General features: G+C 31.5%; 1 protein-coding gene and 1 pseudogene across 1 annotated transcript; both read left to right on the top strand.

The window, feature by feature from the left end:
• The first annotated feature begins 2884 nt into the window (after positions 1-2884).
• On the top strand, positions 2885-4519 carry LOC131618052 (F-box/kelch-repeat protein At3g23880-like). The gene has a single exon (XM_058889316.1). The coding sequence runs from the start codon at positions 3055-3057 to the stop codon at positions 4285-4287; it is 1233 nt and encodes a 410-aa protein (XP_058745299.1). The 5' UTR covers positions 2885-3054; the 3' UTR covers positions 4288-4519.
• A 4760-nt stretch (positions 4520-9279) lies between these two features.
• Positions 9280-14536, top strand: LOC131618050 (uncharacterized; annotated as a pseudogene).
• Positions 14537-15362: the final 826 nt, after the last annotated feature.

Here is a 15362-nt window from a genome sequence, read left to right as displayed (position 1 = left end):
TAGTAAACGCTTGCAGCTGATGATTGTTTGAGATGCTTAAAGGTTTATCAAGTAGAACCTTCACCGTGTAAAGCTCAGCAAAAAACAAATTAGAAGTAGGGTAAGAGGTGCCATTAATAATTGATGTAACATCAGCAAAAACCTTTAAAAAAAATTATAATTTATAAAAACATGAACAAATTGTAGACTTTTAATATTTTTACTAAACTTTTATAAAATATAATATCTTATTTTTTATTAATATAAAGAAAAAATTACTATATAAAATAATATGAGATCTATCTAATTTAGATTATTTTTAATAAATTCATATTAGATAAATTAAAAAAATAATATTTAAATAAAAAATAATATTTTTACTAAATTATTACTATTAACTTTTATTAAAACACTTTTAACTAATTTGCCTTAGGCCTTAAAATATGTTGGGTCGGTCCTGTTTTTATAAGAATTTGATATTGGATGGCGAACTCTATGTGTTGTTGATGATTTATAGTTACTTATAGATTAAGAGAACATGGTGACATCCTCTATATTCAAACTTTAACATCATGAAAATCACATAACTTTTTTCAAAAATATATACACAAAATTAATATTTATGAAAAAATTATTTAAAATAGTCTCAATTTTTAGTGATATTTTAAAATTTTAATATATGAAAATCTTAAAATTATATTTTATGAGAAGTTAATTAAATGATTTATTTATTTATTTAAAAAATCTTTATAATTTTTTTATAAATATATATAACATTTTATAAATCATTTAAAAATAAAAATAAAACAAAACAACCAAACCTATAAGAATGTAGGTTTAAATTTCGTAAAAGTAGTAGAAAACAATAACTTCCTGATATAGTGCCTACAAAAGCTACCTCATAGAGATATTAACTTGATTTACCCAAGTTATTAGGCGAAATAAATTGAGAGAAACTTAATAAACCTTTTAATTAGAAGAAACTAAATCATCTTTCAACAATTAGAGAGAGTCGAAGCCGCTTGTATCACTTCATTATCAAAACGGTTAGTAATTCCTATTATCATCTTCTCTATGTTTCTCTACATACACTCTAACTCAATATTTTGTTTTGCTTACATTATTAATCCTTTTATTGTTCAATCTTGTACCCTTTCAATAGGTTATAAAGTTAAAATTTTTGATACTTTTGTTTACGATAATATGATTTTGACAAAATTGCTATGACAAAGTGCCATAGTAACTTATGAACATCTTTTGGTTTTAAAAGTGATGACTTTGTTTTTGTGTCAATTAAATATTATCAATAGTGGAATAATTTTAAACAAATCATTCATAAGCCGATCATAGTTGAGAGTTCATGTTCAAAACATTAGCATAGTGGCGGCGTTATATTAAGTTATATTAATGTCGGCATCCATAAAATACTGAAAAACAACATAGTATAATATAACCTATAGTACGGATTTAAAATCTTAATCTGACCTAAAATAAATAGGTATAAAATAGGAAAAAAAATTTAAATAACAAGGTTTAAAAAAAAAAATTATCAAAAAAATAAGTTTTTCAAAAAATTTACCAAAGTGTCTAGGTTTTGAAGACCTCCTGGAGTATGCGCCAAATGAATTGACGCATTAGTACAAAAATTAGGAGTATGCGCCATATGGTTTGGCGCAAATGTGGATTTTTTTTTTTTTTTTTTACTTTTCACAAACACATATACGCCAAATGAATTGGCTAATTCAAGAAAATTTATACTAATGCGCCAAATAGTTTGGCGCATACTTTAGGGGGTCCTGCAAAACTTAGACACTTTGGTAAATTTTCTGAAAACCTTGTTTTTTATGTAATTTTTTTTATAAACATTGTTATTTAAATTTTTTCATCACAAAATAGACATTATTCAACCGTCAATTTTGTCACCTATTACTATTTAAGTTTATTTTTTAAAAGATGCATATTTTTTATCAAATAAATAAATAATTATATTTATACGAATATATTAAATTATGAGTGAGTCAAAATCAAAATTTGGTTTTTTGTATTATGTAGGCTAAAAACATTTTCTTTTATCTTGACTAACATTTTTTTTAATGTGTATTAGTGAAAATATAAATATGTTTTTTTTTTTAAATCCAACATGTGGAAGTTAATAGTAGGAAGTTATGTGATTGTTAATAGTAGAAATTATGTGAAAAGTTTCCATCACCGTCGACATTAATTATGTCTTCGATGTATGGATGAAAGAAAACAGTAAATTGTGGCAAGAACTCAACTCGTGAAGATATCACAGTAGGTTGCCTAACAATCAGAATGGTTGAAGATTGAGTTCCATTCGGTTTTGAGCACGATCTCTTTGAAGTCTGACTCCCCTGTGAAGCCGAAGGATATTCCCACCTGTTAGGATCACATTGCACATCACTCTCCACACTCTTGGGAATAAGGTCGAAAACCAAATACAGATGGGCAAAATATATAGGAAACATACCATGTCTATGGTGAAATACTTCGTAAGATCAGTACATGAATCTGTGGAAGAAGCTGAGGCTGCCGGTTCTGGATCGCAAAGATACAAAACATGTTCTGCAGACATACCAGAAATTTGACAATAACTGAAGTTTTCGGTATTCCAGAAAGGGTGGAATCTACCGGAAATTTTGAAAATTTCTGATTAATCTACAAAAATTCTCAAAAATCTCCGAAAATTTGAAATTTTCGGTTTATCGCCACTGCAAATTCTGAAATTTACGGTATATGTCTATCGGAAATTATGAATTCTCAAATAATTTCTGGCAAACGACAAAAAGGGATATCGAAAATTTAAATTGCACTACCGAAAATTTAAATTTACGAAAAAGTAATTTTTTTGAAAAAAAGATAAAATTGACAAGGAAATAGTCTTAGAGGTAATATGAAAATATTTGAAATTGATGGGTGGCGTGTTAAATTCTCTAAATTTTTGCTTACACCAAAATTTTTTTTTTCCTTTATAAGGGTAATACGGATTTAATAATTTTTTATTTGATTGAGTTTAAACTAGTCCGGCCGTAAAGTTATCAATATTACTCTTTCGCTATGCATATTCATCAGCTTCAAAACGACACAGTTTCCAATTCCGTCAATCACCGAATTCCACCGCCATTCTTACCGGAAGAACTCATCAGAGAGATCCTCTCGCGGCTTTCAGTGAAGTCGCTTCTTCAATTTAAACGCGTTTGCAAATTATGGAAAACCCTAATCTCCGATTCCCAATTCGCAAAGAGCCATCTTCAAATCTCACGCATCACCACCCAACAATTGGTCTTTTCCGTTATAGAAGAACCGTACAAAATCGCATCTTTCTCTTTGGAGCCATTATTTGAAAACTCATCAACCTCTGTTGAACCTGTTACCCTCCGCTCCATGAAGAATAACCAGAGATGTATTATAGGTTCATGCAATGGTCTTCTATGTGTTTTTAACAGCTCTCAAAATACTGTCAAACTGTGGAACCCTTCTATCAGGTTCAAATCCAACAAATCTCCACAAGCTGTTTCGCCTGATTGGCATATCATGCATTATGGTTTTGGATATGATCAAGTTAATGAAAAGTACAAGGTGTTATTAGTTGCGCGAAATAAGTATAATTTTACTCAATCTTTGACCAAAACTTATACCTTTGGTGAAAATATTTGGAAAACTATTCCGAATTTTTCTTTTAGGCCCACTAAGAGGATAGGAAAATTTGTGAATGGCACACTTAGTTGGATGGTATATAAAGGTGGCCCTAATATTTTTGATCAATTCATGAATATTTTTTCTTTTGATCTAGAGAAGGAGACTTACAGAGAAATGTTACTACCTCAAATTGACGGTGATAATGTGCACATTCATCGTACACTATATGTTTTGAGTGACTGTCTTTGTGTGTGGGATGTTAACGGTGTTGTGTGGTCAATGAAAGAGTATGGTGTTGTTGAGTCATGGACTAAATTATTGATTATTCCTTACAAGAAAATCATCCTCCAGAATCAACTTTATTATGTTGAACCCTTGTTCATTTCAGATAATAGTGTTCTTCTCATGAGAACAAAGTTTTCTCAGTTTCACCTACTTAACTTGTTTCGTAATAATGCAAATCGAACTTCTTTTGTTGAACCCTTGGTCATTTCAGAAAATGGTGGTGTTACGCTAATACCAGAATCGTCTTCCGAACTTGTGTTATATAATTCAAATAGTGGCTGCTTGGATCCTTTGATAACTATAACTAGCACACTTGGGCTCGATCTACATATTCATTGTGAGAGTTTGGTATCACTGCAATGGTAAATTACATTTTTCATCTTTTGTTCTTATCTTTTTTTTTTTGTGGCAATTATGGTGCAACAGAAAAATATGTTTGAATCATGTCATCTCTTGTTATTTATCAGAGATGTCAATGGTTGGATGAATGATCACTGCCTTGTGGGAATTCAGTTAATGTTTGCAGGAATCTTCTTTTTGTTCTATTTCATTTAGAAACTATATGTTTGTTATGTTGTTACAATCATCTTTCACTTGCAAGTCCATCTTATTATATTTCTTCTAGTTTCTATAGCTAAAATCATTAAACAATGTTGTATTGTATACTTCGTGGTTCCAAACATCATGAGTTGAGAAGGAGAGTGGATAATAGTACCCGGTTTTAAATAGCGGTCGCCTAAAGGCTTTCACGATTTCGGTCACTATAGGTGTTGCGACGCTAATTGCGGTTGTCGTAATTTGAATTAAAATAATGTAACTAACACATAACTAATGAAGTGGAAAAAAAATGAATAAAATACAAACAGCTGATTATCTTGTGCATAAAAAACACACGTGAAGATTAAAATGATCCTGATACTCCCTCTAGTTTTAAAACATGCAACGACTTTCTTTAAGGTCTATTAAAATGACACTAACACCTCTCTCTAATTGTCTCATGGAATATACTATTGAAGAATAAAGTTGCAGTGAAGCATCGAATAAATTGAAGAATAAAAGAAATTACCTATAATGCTCCTGCGAATTCTACACATCCATTACACCTTGTCCACATTACTTTCTGAGTATAACACAATTTCATTTATGTACATTTCATATAATATATATTTTCCAAGTCTTTCTATTGTTAACAATAATACATGAATGAAAAAATATGGCTTTACAAATCTTTGCAATGTATATTTTATTTAAAGTACAATAGGTACATAGCAAAGATAATTGGCATTACTTGCAATTCCTCGAGTCTCTTTTGCTTTGCAGCAAAAAATATTGTTTGACTTTTTTTTCAATCAATAAGCTAATTGAAATAATAGAAGGAGCTCAACAACAACTCCTTAGAAAATTAGAAAATACAGCATCAAGAACACATCATGAAATAATCTCCTGGATTTTTCCACCAGAAATAAAACGAATACACAAATCTTTTTGATACTAAGAACAATATTATCATCATCACCTATCTCGATGTTGAAGAGGATAGCTAAAAAAAACTTATTCTTAGAGTAAATTGATCCCCACTTTTAAAAAGATTTATGTTCAAATTAGACAAAAGTGTCAAAGTTTAATTTGACACCAAATCTTAACAGTTAATAGTACTCGATCAAACGGTCATATATATATATATATATATATATATATATATATATATATATATATATATATATAGTCTATTTTTTAGGAGTAAAATATGCTATATATATTTTTTATTATTTTATTTCATTTAGTATCACTGTTTGATCAAATCTTTTGACGGTGGAAATTTCATATCAAATATGACAGTTCAAAGGTTCATCGTGAATGGACACTAAAAAACGATGAATACCCATTTGATGAGGATCATTTTATACCTATTTAAACAAGTAGAGTTGTCAACCAACTTAAATTCATCTATACCTATTTGTATATTTTATTTTCAACATGTTTGGCCTCATAATTTGATTTCATCCTAGGAAACTAAACTCAAAGGAGGTAACAAAATTGGCCTTAGACACAACTAAAGTCACAAGGAGGTAACAAAATTGGCCTCAGAGACTACTATAATCATATCAAATAGATCAATCAGAATTCATCATAGGTTCAATTAAATCACAACTCACAAGGCAACATAATTTAATCCTAGGCACAATTGAGTCACAACTCATCAGGTAAGATATTTGAATCATTTCACAAGCAGATCATACAGAATTGGCCTCAGATCAAACAAAATTCACAAGCAGTTTAGACAAAAGTGGCCTCAAATACTATTTCATACGCAACAAAATTAATCATAGGTCAAGGTTGAATCACAACTCACAACAAGGAAACATAATTCATCATAGGCAACATATGAAATATTGATCAAACAGAATTCACAAGCAGTTCAGACAGAAGTGGCCTGAAATACTATTTCATAGGCAACAAAATTAATCATAGGTCAAGGTTGAATCACAAGGAAACATTTCAAACAAAATAGTAGCTACCTAATGTACAATGCAATAGCGACTTAATTAACTATCTACTTGTAAGTTGTACATACCTTGGATCAAGAACTGCATCAATAGAAATCAATGTATTAGACTCTGACCAATACTTGTCATATTTCAACTTCATTTCGTTAGTAAACGCTTGCAGCTGATGATTGTTTGAGATGCTTAAAGGTTTATCAAGTAGAACCTTCACCGTGTAAAGCTCAGCAAAAAACAAATTAGAAGTAGGGTAAGAGGTGCCATTAATAATTGATGTAACATCAGCAAAAACCTTTAAAAAAAATTATAATTTATAAAAACATGAACAAATTGTAGACTTTTAATATTTTTACTAAACTTTTATAAAATATAATATCTTATTTTTTATTAATATAAAGAAAAAATTACTATATAAAATAATATGAGATCTATCTAATTTAGATTATTTTTAATAAATTCATATTAGATAAATTAAAAAAATAATATTTAAATAAAAAATAATATTTTTACTAAATTATTACTATTAACTTTTATTAAAACACTTTTAACTAATTTGCCTTAGGCCTTAAAATATGTTGGGTCGGTCCTGTTTTTATAAGAATTTGATATTGGATGGCGAACTCTATGTGTTGTTGATGATTTATAGTTACTTATAGATTAAGAGAACATGGTGACATCCTCTATATTCAAACTTTAACATCATGAAAATCACATAACTTTTTTCAAAAATATATACACAAAATTAATATTTATGAAAAAATTATTTAAAATAGTCTCAATTTTTAGTGATATTTTAAAATTTTAATATATGAAAATCTTAAAATTATATTTTATGAGAAGTTAATTAAATGATTTATTTATTTATTTAAAAAATCTTTATAATTTTTTTATAAATATATATAACATTTTATAAATCATTTAAAAATAAAAATAAAACAAAACAACCAAACCTATAAGAATGTAGGTTTAAATTTCGTAAAAGTAGTAGAAAACAATAACTTCCTGATATAGTGCCTACAAAAGCTACCTCATAGAGATATTAACTTGATTTACCCAAGTTATTAGGCGAAATAAATTGAGAGAAACTTAATAAACCTTTTAATTAGAAGAAACTAAATCATCTTTCAACAATTAGAGAGAGTCGAAGCCGCTTGTATCACTTCATTATCAAAACGGTTAGTAATTCCTATTATCATCTTCTCTATGTTTCTCTACATACACTCTAACTCAATATTTTGTTTTGCTTACATTATTAATCCTTTTATTGTTCAATCTTGTACCCTTTCAATAGGTTATAAAGTTAAAATTTTTGATACTTTTGTTTACGATAATATGATTTTGACAAAATTGCTATGACAAAGTGCCATAGTAACTTATGAACATCTTTTGGTTTTAAAAGTGATGACTTTGTTTTTGTGTCAATTAAATATTATCAATAGTGGAATAATTTTAAACAAATCATTCATAAGCCGATCATAGTTGAGAGTTCATGTTCAAAACATTAGCATAGTGGCGGCGTTATATTAAGTTATATTAATGTCGGCATCCATAAAATACTGAAAAACAACATAGTATAATATAACCTATAGTACGGATTTAAAATCTTAATCTGACCTAAAATAAATAGGTATAAAATAGGAAAAAAAATTTAAATAACAAGGTTTAAAAAAAAAAATTATCAAAAAAATAAGTTTTTCAAAAAATTTACCAAAGTGTCTAGGTTTTGAAGACCTCCTGGAGTATGCGCCAAATGAATTGACGCATTAGTACAAAAATTAGGAGTATGCGCCATATGGTTTGGCGCAAATGTGGATTTTTTTTTTTTTTTTTTACTTTTCACAAACACATATACGCCAAATGAATTGGCTAATTCAAGAAAATTTATACTAATGCGCCAAATAGTTTGGCGCATACTTTAGGGGGTCCTGCAAAACTTAGACACTTTGGTAAATTTTCTGAAAACCTTGTTTTTTATGTAATTTTTTTTATAAACATTGTTATTTAAATTTTTTCATCACAAAATAGACATTATTCAACCGTCAATTTTGTCACCTATTACTATTTAAGTTTATTTTTTAAAAGATGCATATTTTTTATCAAATAAATAAATAATTATATTTATACGAATATATTAAATTATGAGTGAGTCAAAATCAAAATTTGGTTTTTTGTATTATGTAGGCTAAAAACATTTTCTTTTATCTTGACTAACATTTTTTTTAATGTGTATTAGTGAAAATATAAATATGTTTTTTTTTTTAAATCCAACATGTGGAAGTTAATAGTAGGAAGTTATGTGATTGTTAATAGTAGAAATTATGTGAAAGTTAGTAGTTTTTATTGAAATTATCATTATAAATTATTTAATAAAGTAAGGGTAAAAATGGTAGAAAAATAAGTTACACCAAAATTAAGTATTTCCTTTATATATTGTTATAGAAGATGATGATTAATTCTAATGTAACTTTACAAATATAATTTTAAAATTGACTATTTTTGTATTATGTTAAAATATAAGTATTTTTAAATTTATTGCGGACTCAAATTTAAATGTTTGGGCTTAATATTTCAAACTAAAAAAATGCATTGGAGTTTATAAAAAATAAGTATAAACACTTGGCTTACCTAAAACAAAAAGTTAAATTTTACATTAACCCTAATTATAATTATACTATTATTGTGTCTATATATATTTGTAAAAAAAATAGAAAGATAGAGTTTTATATATCTCTTAGTATTTAATATTAAAAGTTGTTATTATATTTCTAAACTCCATTCTTCTATTGCATTTCTGTGCCTTAATTTTATAAGTAACTTTAAACTATTACAAGTGTTTCACAGAGCTCTGGGAAAAATGGATACACAGAAAAAACACATTGAAGAAATAAGAAGGAAAAAGTTCTCTATTGGTGCCAAGAAACAAAACCCTTTGACTGAGGATCTTCACCAAGCTGTCAAGAATCTATCTGCTGAACTTTATACCAAAGATGTTCATTTCCTCATGGAGCTCATTCAGGTTTCTTGTTTACCAAGTCATTGTTTTTCATAGCTTAGTCTACCAGTTGAGTCTAATAAGTAGTTATCCCTTTCTACAGAATGCTGAAGATAACCACTATGTTAAAGGAGTGAGTCCAACATTGGAGTTTATCATAACTTCACATGACATAACAGCCACCGGGGCTCCTGCCACATTGCTTATTTTCAATAATGAAAAGGGTTTCTCTCGCGAAAATATTGAGTCTATCTGCAGTGTTGGACGATCAACTAAAAAAGCCAATAAGAACCTCGGTTACATTGGCGAAAAAGGTAAATTATTGAATTTAAATGTCTGTTACTAAAATTTTGTACTTCAAATATTTGACAGAATCTTTACTATGGTTGAATATCAGGAATTGGTTTCAAGAGTGTGTTTTTGGTTACTGCACAACCTTATATTTTTAGCAACGGATATCAGATACGCTTCAATGAGATGCCTTGTCCGCATTGCAGTCTTGGTTATATAGTTCCTGAATGGGTCGAGGAGAAGCCATCCCTTCTTGACATAAGACAAATATATGGTAAAGATTCTCTTCCAACTACAACGATGATCTTGCCTCTGAAGCCGGACAAAGTGAATCCTGTGAAACAGCAGCTCTCAAGCATTCACCCAGAAGTTTTATTGTTCCTTTCAAAAATCAGACACCTTTCTGTTAGAGAAGATAATGAGGACCCTGATATGAAATCTGAAACTAGTGTATCTATTTCGAGCGAGGTTAAACTTGTGACAACGAAAAACATGAATGTTGAATCTTACACAATCCATCTATCTGCGGGGAAAAATCGTAGTGACAAGAAGGAATGCAGCTACTACATATGGAAACAAAAGTTTCCTGTGAAATTGGAAAATCTGGTGGAAAGGAGAATGGGTGTTGAAGAGTGTGTTGTGACACTGGCCTTCCCGCATCACGAGAGGCTTCGCAAGAATACAAGTTTACCAGGGGTTTATGCATTTCTTCCTACAGAGATGGTGACTAATTTTCCCTTCATAATTCAAGCCGATTTTGTCCTTGCCTCATCAAGGGAGACAATTCTCTTGGATAATAAGTGGAATCAAGGTATACTTGAATATATTCCATTAGCTTTTATAGATGCATTCAGAACTCTTGTCACGGGAGTAGATGAAGCTCCCGTATGCGACTTGCTTTATATGTTCAAGTTCATTCCAATGGATAATTCTCCTCTTGAGAGCTTTAATCACATGAGGGAGAAAATCAAAGAAAAACTGGCTGAAGAAAAAATTGTTCCTACTGAGACATTCTCAAGTCAAAAGCACTTCTGTAAGCCTCGCGAAGTTAGCAGGCTCCTACCTAGCTTTTGGAATATTTTGAGAAAGGCCCAGCAGGAAGGAGTATACTTGCTTGACCTATCTTCTCAAGACGGGAGGAAGATCCTGAGTTCTTCATTTGATAAAAGCGAGTATGATCAAATACTCAACTTTTTAGGGGTGAAACTGGTGAATTTTGATTGGTATCCAAAGTGCATCCAGAGTGCTAATCTTGTGGATGGAGTATCAGAAAACCTCTATGTTGAGCTTTTACATTTTGTTGCTAACAACTGGCCATGGTTTCATGGCTCCAACATCATTCACATTCCATTGATTAAATATGTGGCTTTTGATGGGATACCGTCTTTTTTCAGTATTATTGAATTCAAATCGTCCGGTGGCAAGCGAGTAGTACTAAAAGATTCAAGTGGGACTTGCCCTTGTTCTTGGTTGATCAGTTGGAACAGTATATTTGCAAGTGCAACAAACCAATTTTTTATGCCCGAAAGCACACAACAAGCTATCCTCCAGTTGCCCGATAAGCAAAATTTGTTGAGATGGTTAGCACAGGATGTTTATGTTCGCACTTTGAATCTGTACAGCTTTGCACAAGTCCTCTTAAGTTCTATTAATAATAACTGCAAACTTGCCGTTGCATATGCTCATTTCTTATACCACTCATTGTCAAAGGGTTATTTGACAAGTAAGCAGGTTTCTAGTCTATCTAGTTCGATGCCACTTGTGAATAATTATGGACAAATAAATAAAAGCAGATGTATGGTTCTTCTGCCTGCAAATGTAAGCAAATGGGCAAACTTATTGGTTTCTAATCCATGGAGAAATGAAAGATATGTTGAGCTAGGAAAGGCGTACCTAAATGCATCTTCGTATGCAGGCAATAGTACGGATTCTGAGATGTTTATTGGTTTCCTCAGAACCTATGTTAAAGCCTCCGATATACCTAATCTATCTCCTCCAAATGCTGGGTTTTCAGCTGCGGATACACCACTTACAAAAGACAATGCATTTTTGCTTTTGGATTGGATCCGGAACATAAACCCTACTGCCCTACCGGTGAGGTTCTTGGAATGCATTAAAAAAGGAAGCTGGCTTAAAGTTACAAGTAACGGGTACAAGCCTCCTTCAAAGTCATTCTTAATTGGTTCATCATTGGGAAAACTTTTGCATAGTGGTTCGGCTCTGGTTGACATCCACCTGGTTGATGAGAGCTTCTACGGGGAAAGGATAAATGAGTACGCTGACGAGTTGAATAGAGTTGGAGTGATGCTCAGTTGTGAGGAAGCATGTAAGTTCATCGGAAGAGAGCTAATGTCTCGTGCTGCTTCTTTCTCTTTAAGCAGGAGTCAAGTTCTTTTGATGCTTAACTTCATCCAATATCTCCGGAAAAGTCTTCTTCCTTTGGACAAATTTATCGATAGCATCAAAGAGGGAAGTTGGTTAAAGACATCTCGTGGTCTTAGGTCTCCTGTTGGATCTGTCTTGAATGATTCCGGATGGAAAGCCGCGTCACAAATTAGTAATATCCCCTTCATTGATCAATCTTATTTTGGTGAGGAAATATATAATTACAAAGAAGAGCTCAAGTTGCTAGGAGTGATAGTTGATGTAAGTGGAAACTACCAAGTTGTCATTGAGCATTTAAATACAAATTTGACCTCTTTGACAGCGGAGGCTGTTCTTTTGTTAATGGAATGCATCAAATACTCAAATGTCCCTATTGAAGTCTTAAATTCGATAAAGGGAACAAGATGCTTGAAGACAAACACAGGTTTCAAAACACCAGGCCAATGCTTCTTGTATGATCCCGATGTGGGGCTGCATTTTGGAGGTATTCACTGGTCTTCCTGTTATTGATCGTGCATTTTATAGAGATAGATTATTCTCTTACAAAGATGAATTGAGGAAAATCGGGGTGGTGGTTGATTTTGTAGATGCTATCAAAAAGTTTGCTAGTCTCTTCGAACAAAAGGCATCTGAAACTTCAATTAACCAACAAAATGTTATCTCATTTCTCTCTTGTTGCAGGCTGTTGGAGGGAACTGACTATAGTTTTCCTTCTGATTTCAAAACCATCATACGTAAATCGAAGTGGTTGCATACTAGTGTTGATGGCTTACGGTGCCCCAAACAATGCATTTTATATGGTCCGGAGTGGAAATTGATATCTTCGATAACTTCTCTCCCTTTCATTGATTACAGTGACAAATGGTGTGACATGGTAATACATGAGTACAAGGAGGAGCTGAAGAGAATTGGTGTTGTTACTGAATTGAAAGATGGAGTGAAGTTTGTGCCCGAATGTCTGAATTTTCCTTCAGATCCCTCCACCATTAGTCCTGAAAGTGTGATTTCTTTGCTGGAGTGTTTCCGTCTTCTAATGCAAGATAACAAACTTTCCATTGGCGACGATTTCAGAAAAAAATTGTCCGAAAATTGGTTGAAGACACACGCTGGTTTTAGGCCTCCAGAGAAGTGTTTGTTGTTTGATTCCAAGTGGAATTCTTTCTTGAATCCAACTGATGGACCTTTTATTGATGAGAATTTTTATGGACCTAACATTGCATCTTTCCAGAAAGAACTCAATGCAATAGGAGTCATTAGTGAAGTTGAGAAGGGGTGTTCCTTGCTTGCCATTCACCTCGAGTCTCTCTCTGATCATGATACCATTGTGAAAATATATAAGTACTTGTGTAAACACAACTGGAAACCTAAGGAGAAAGCCGCAAGAAAGGTTTGGATTGTGGATGGAAACAAAGCTGGGAAGTGGGTTGATTCTAAACAATGCATCATCCATGACCCTGCTAAACTTTTTGGCTCAAAATTTTATGTTCTAGAAGATATCTATGGTATAAATATTCTTAATTTTTTCAAAGCATTGGAAGTTAAGAATAAGCCCTTACTAGAAGACTATGTTGACCTTTGGAATGAGTGGGGGAATTCAGTGAAGCAATTGTCACATGATGAGTGCTGCAACTTCTGGATGTCTATCTCGAAACTTTTGAGTCCAAAAGAAGTGAAAAAAATTGCCAAGAGATTGAAGAAACTACCTACGACATCAGGAAATAATGATATACTTCTGGCAGATAAGAAAGATGTTTTTATTCCTGATAACCTTCATATGAAGAAGCTTTTTGAGAGCGAGAAAGTTTTTGTATGGTATCCTAAGCATAACGTAACACCGTTGTTCAAGTGTGAACTATCTGATATTTACAGAAAAATTGGTGCTAGAAATATCTCCGAATCACTATCCAAAGAAGAATCGTCCTTAGTGAATGATGATGTTAAATTGAAGCATGTTGATCCAAATAATATTTTCAACTTGAAGGGCTTGGTTAAGCTTATTCTTGGTTTCCTTGCATGTTCTAGCCTGAAAATGGAACAGAATAAGAGACACGAAGCTGTTCAAAGTCTTCTCAACTTGAGTTTCCGCGAGACAAAGGAGTCAATCAATGTAAGCTATAGTTTATCATTATCATCAGGGGACGTCATTACAAAAAAATCAAACAAAAGGGTGCGTTGGGAAAGTCAAAGTTCCATGTTTATAATCCAGAAGATGGATGGAGTTCCTGGTGATTCAATGAAATATGCTTCAAATTTCTCTGAAGCAATATCTGAAGGTGTTTTGCGCGAGAATCATGATCATATTCCTGCACTCGCTGAACTAATCACATTTGGTTTCCTTCTGAAATTTAAGAATGAAGAAATTGATTTACTAATGGAATCCAAGAATCTGCAGATTGAGCATGAGGATGAGATGTTCCTCAGGTCTGCCTTCCCTTCGGGCTAACAACTCTATTGCTACTGGTTACTGCTGTTTTCTGTTTGAATATGTTTTTGTTTTCCTCTCAGTTGATGTTAACGGTTTTAAACTGGTTTTTCTAATGATGTGTTACAATAGTTTGCTGGTTTTACATTTGTCTGCTTAGCACTTAATTATGGTTGAAGAATTGAAGTTTTAAAGTTAATTTTCATTATTCTGTATGACGAAAGTTATTGTTTCATATTTTTTGAAATGCTTTCTAGGAAAACTTTATAGAAAATGTTTAGTAAATAATCTAAATTTTGGATAAAAATCAACTATATATGTTCCATAAACGGTCCTATAAACTTAACCACATGATGACAAACTACTTCATTCTAATCCTAACACATCATATGTTTTTTACATTATAACTATTTTTGTTATCTAATTCATGATTTTAAATAGCGGGTGCTGCGACATGCATTGCATCTTGAAATAATTTGCAACATGCATTGCATCTTGAAATAATTTTAATTTTCCGCAAATTATATAAAGTAATGTGACGATACATTTCTAGAAGAGAACTAGGTAAATCTTTTCCTAGACTTTTCAATTCAACAACTTGCTTAAACGAGCAAACATCTTTTTCTCCATTTCCCTCTTATTTACTAACACCATATTAAATAGCTACTCTGTGTACTTGAATTCACAAATGAACTAGGAGTCCAATAAGCCCTTAATCGTGTAGGAAGAGGCTTCAGCTTTTTCAAATGAACCATAGATGCCACTACATCTAATTGAAATTGAAGTCACGTTAACGGTTATTTCTCTGTTTTAATGTTTTTGTTAATTAATTTATGTGTATATGCTT

Source organism: Vicia villosa, linkage group LG7 (assembly GCF_029867415.1).
Source record: "Vicia villosa cultivar HV-30 ecotype Madison, WI linkage group LG7, Vvil1.0, whole genome shotgun sequence".
Classification (NCBI taxonomy): Eukaryota; Viridiplantae; Streptophyta; class Magnoliopsida; order Fabales; family Fabaceae; genus Vicia; species Vicia villosa.
The sequence above is the reverse complement of the archived record's forward strand: the minus strand, read 5'-3'. Positions and strand labels throughout refer to the sequence as shown.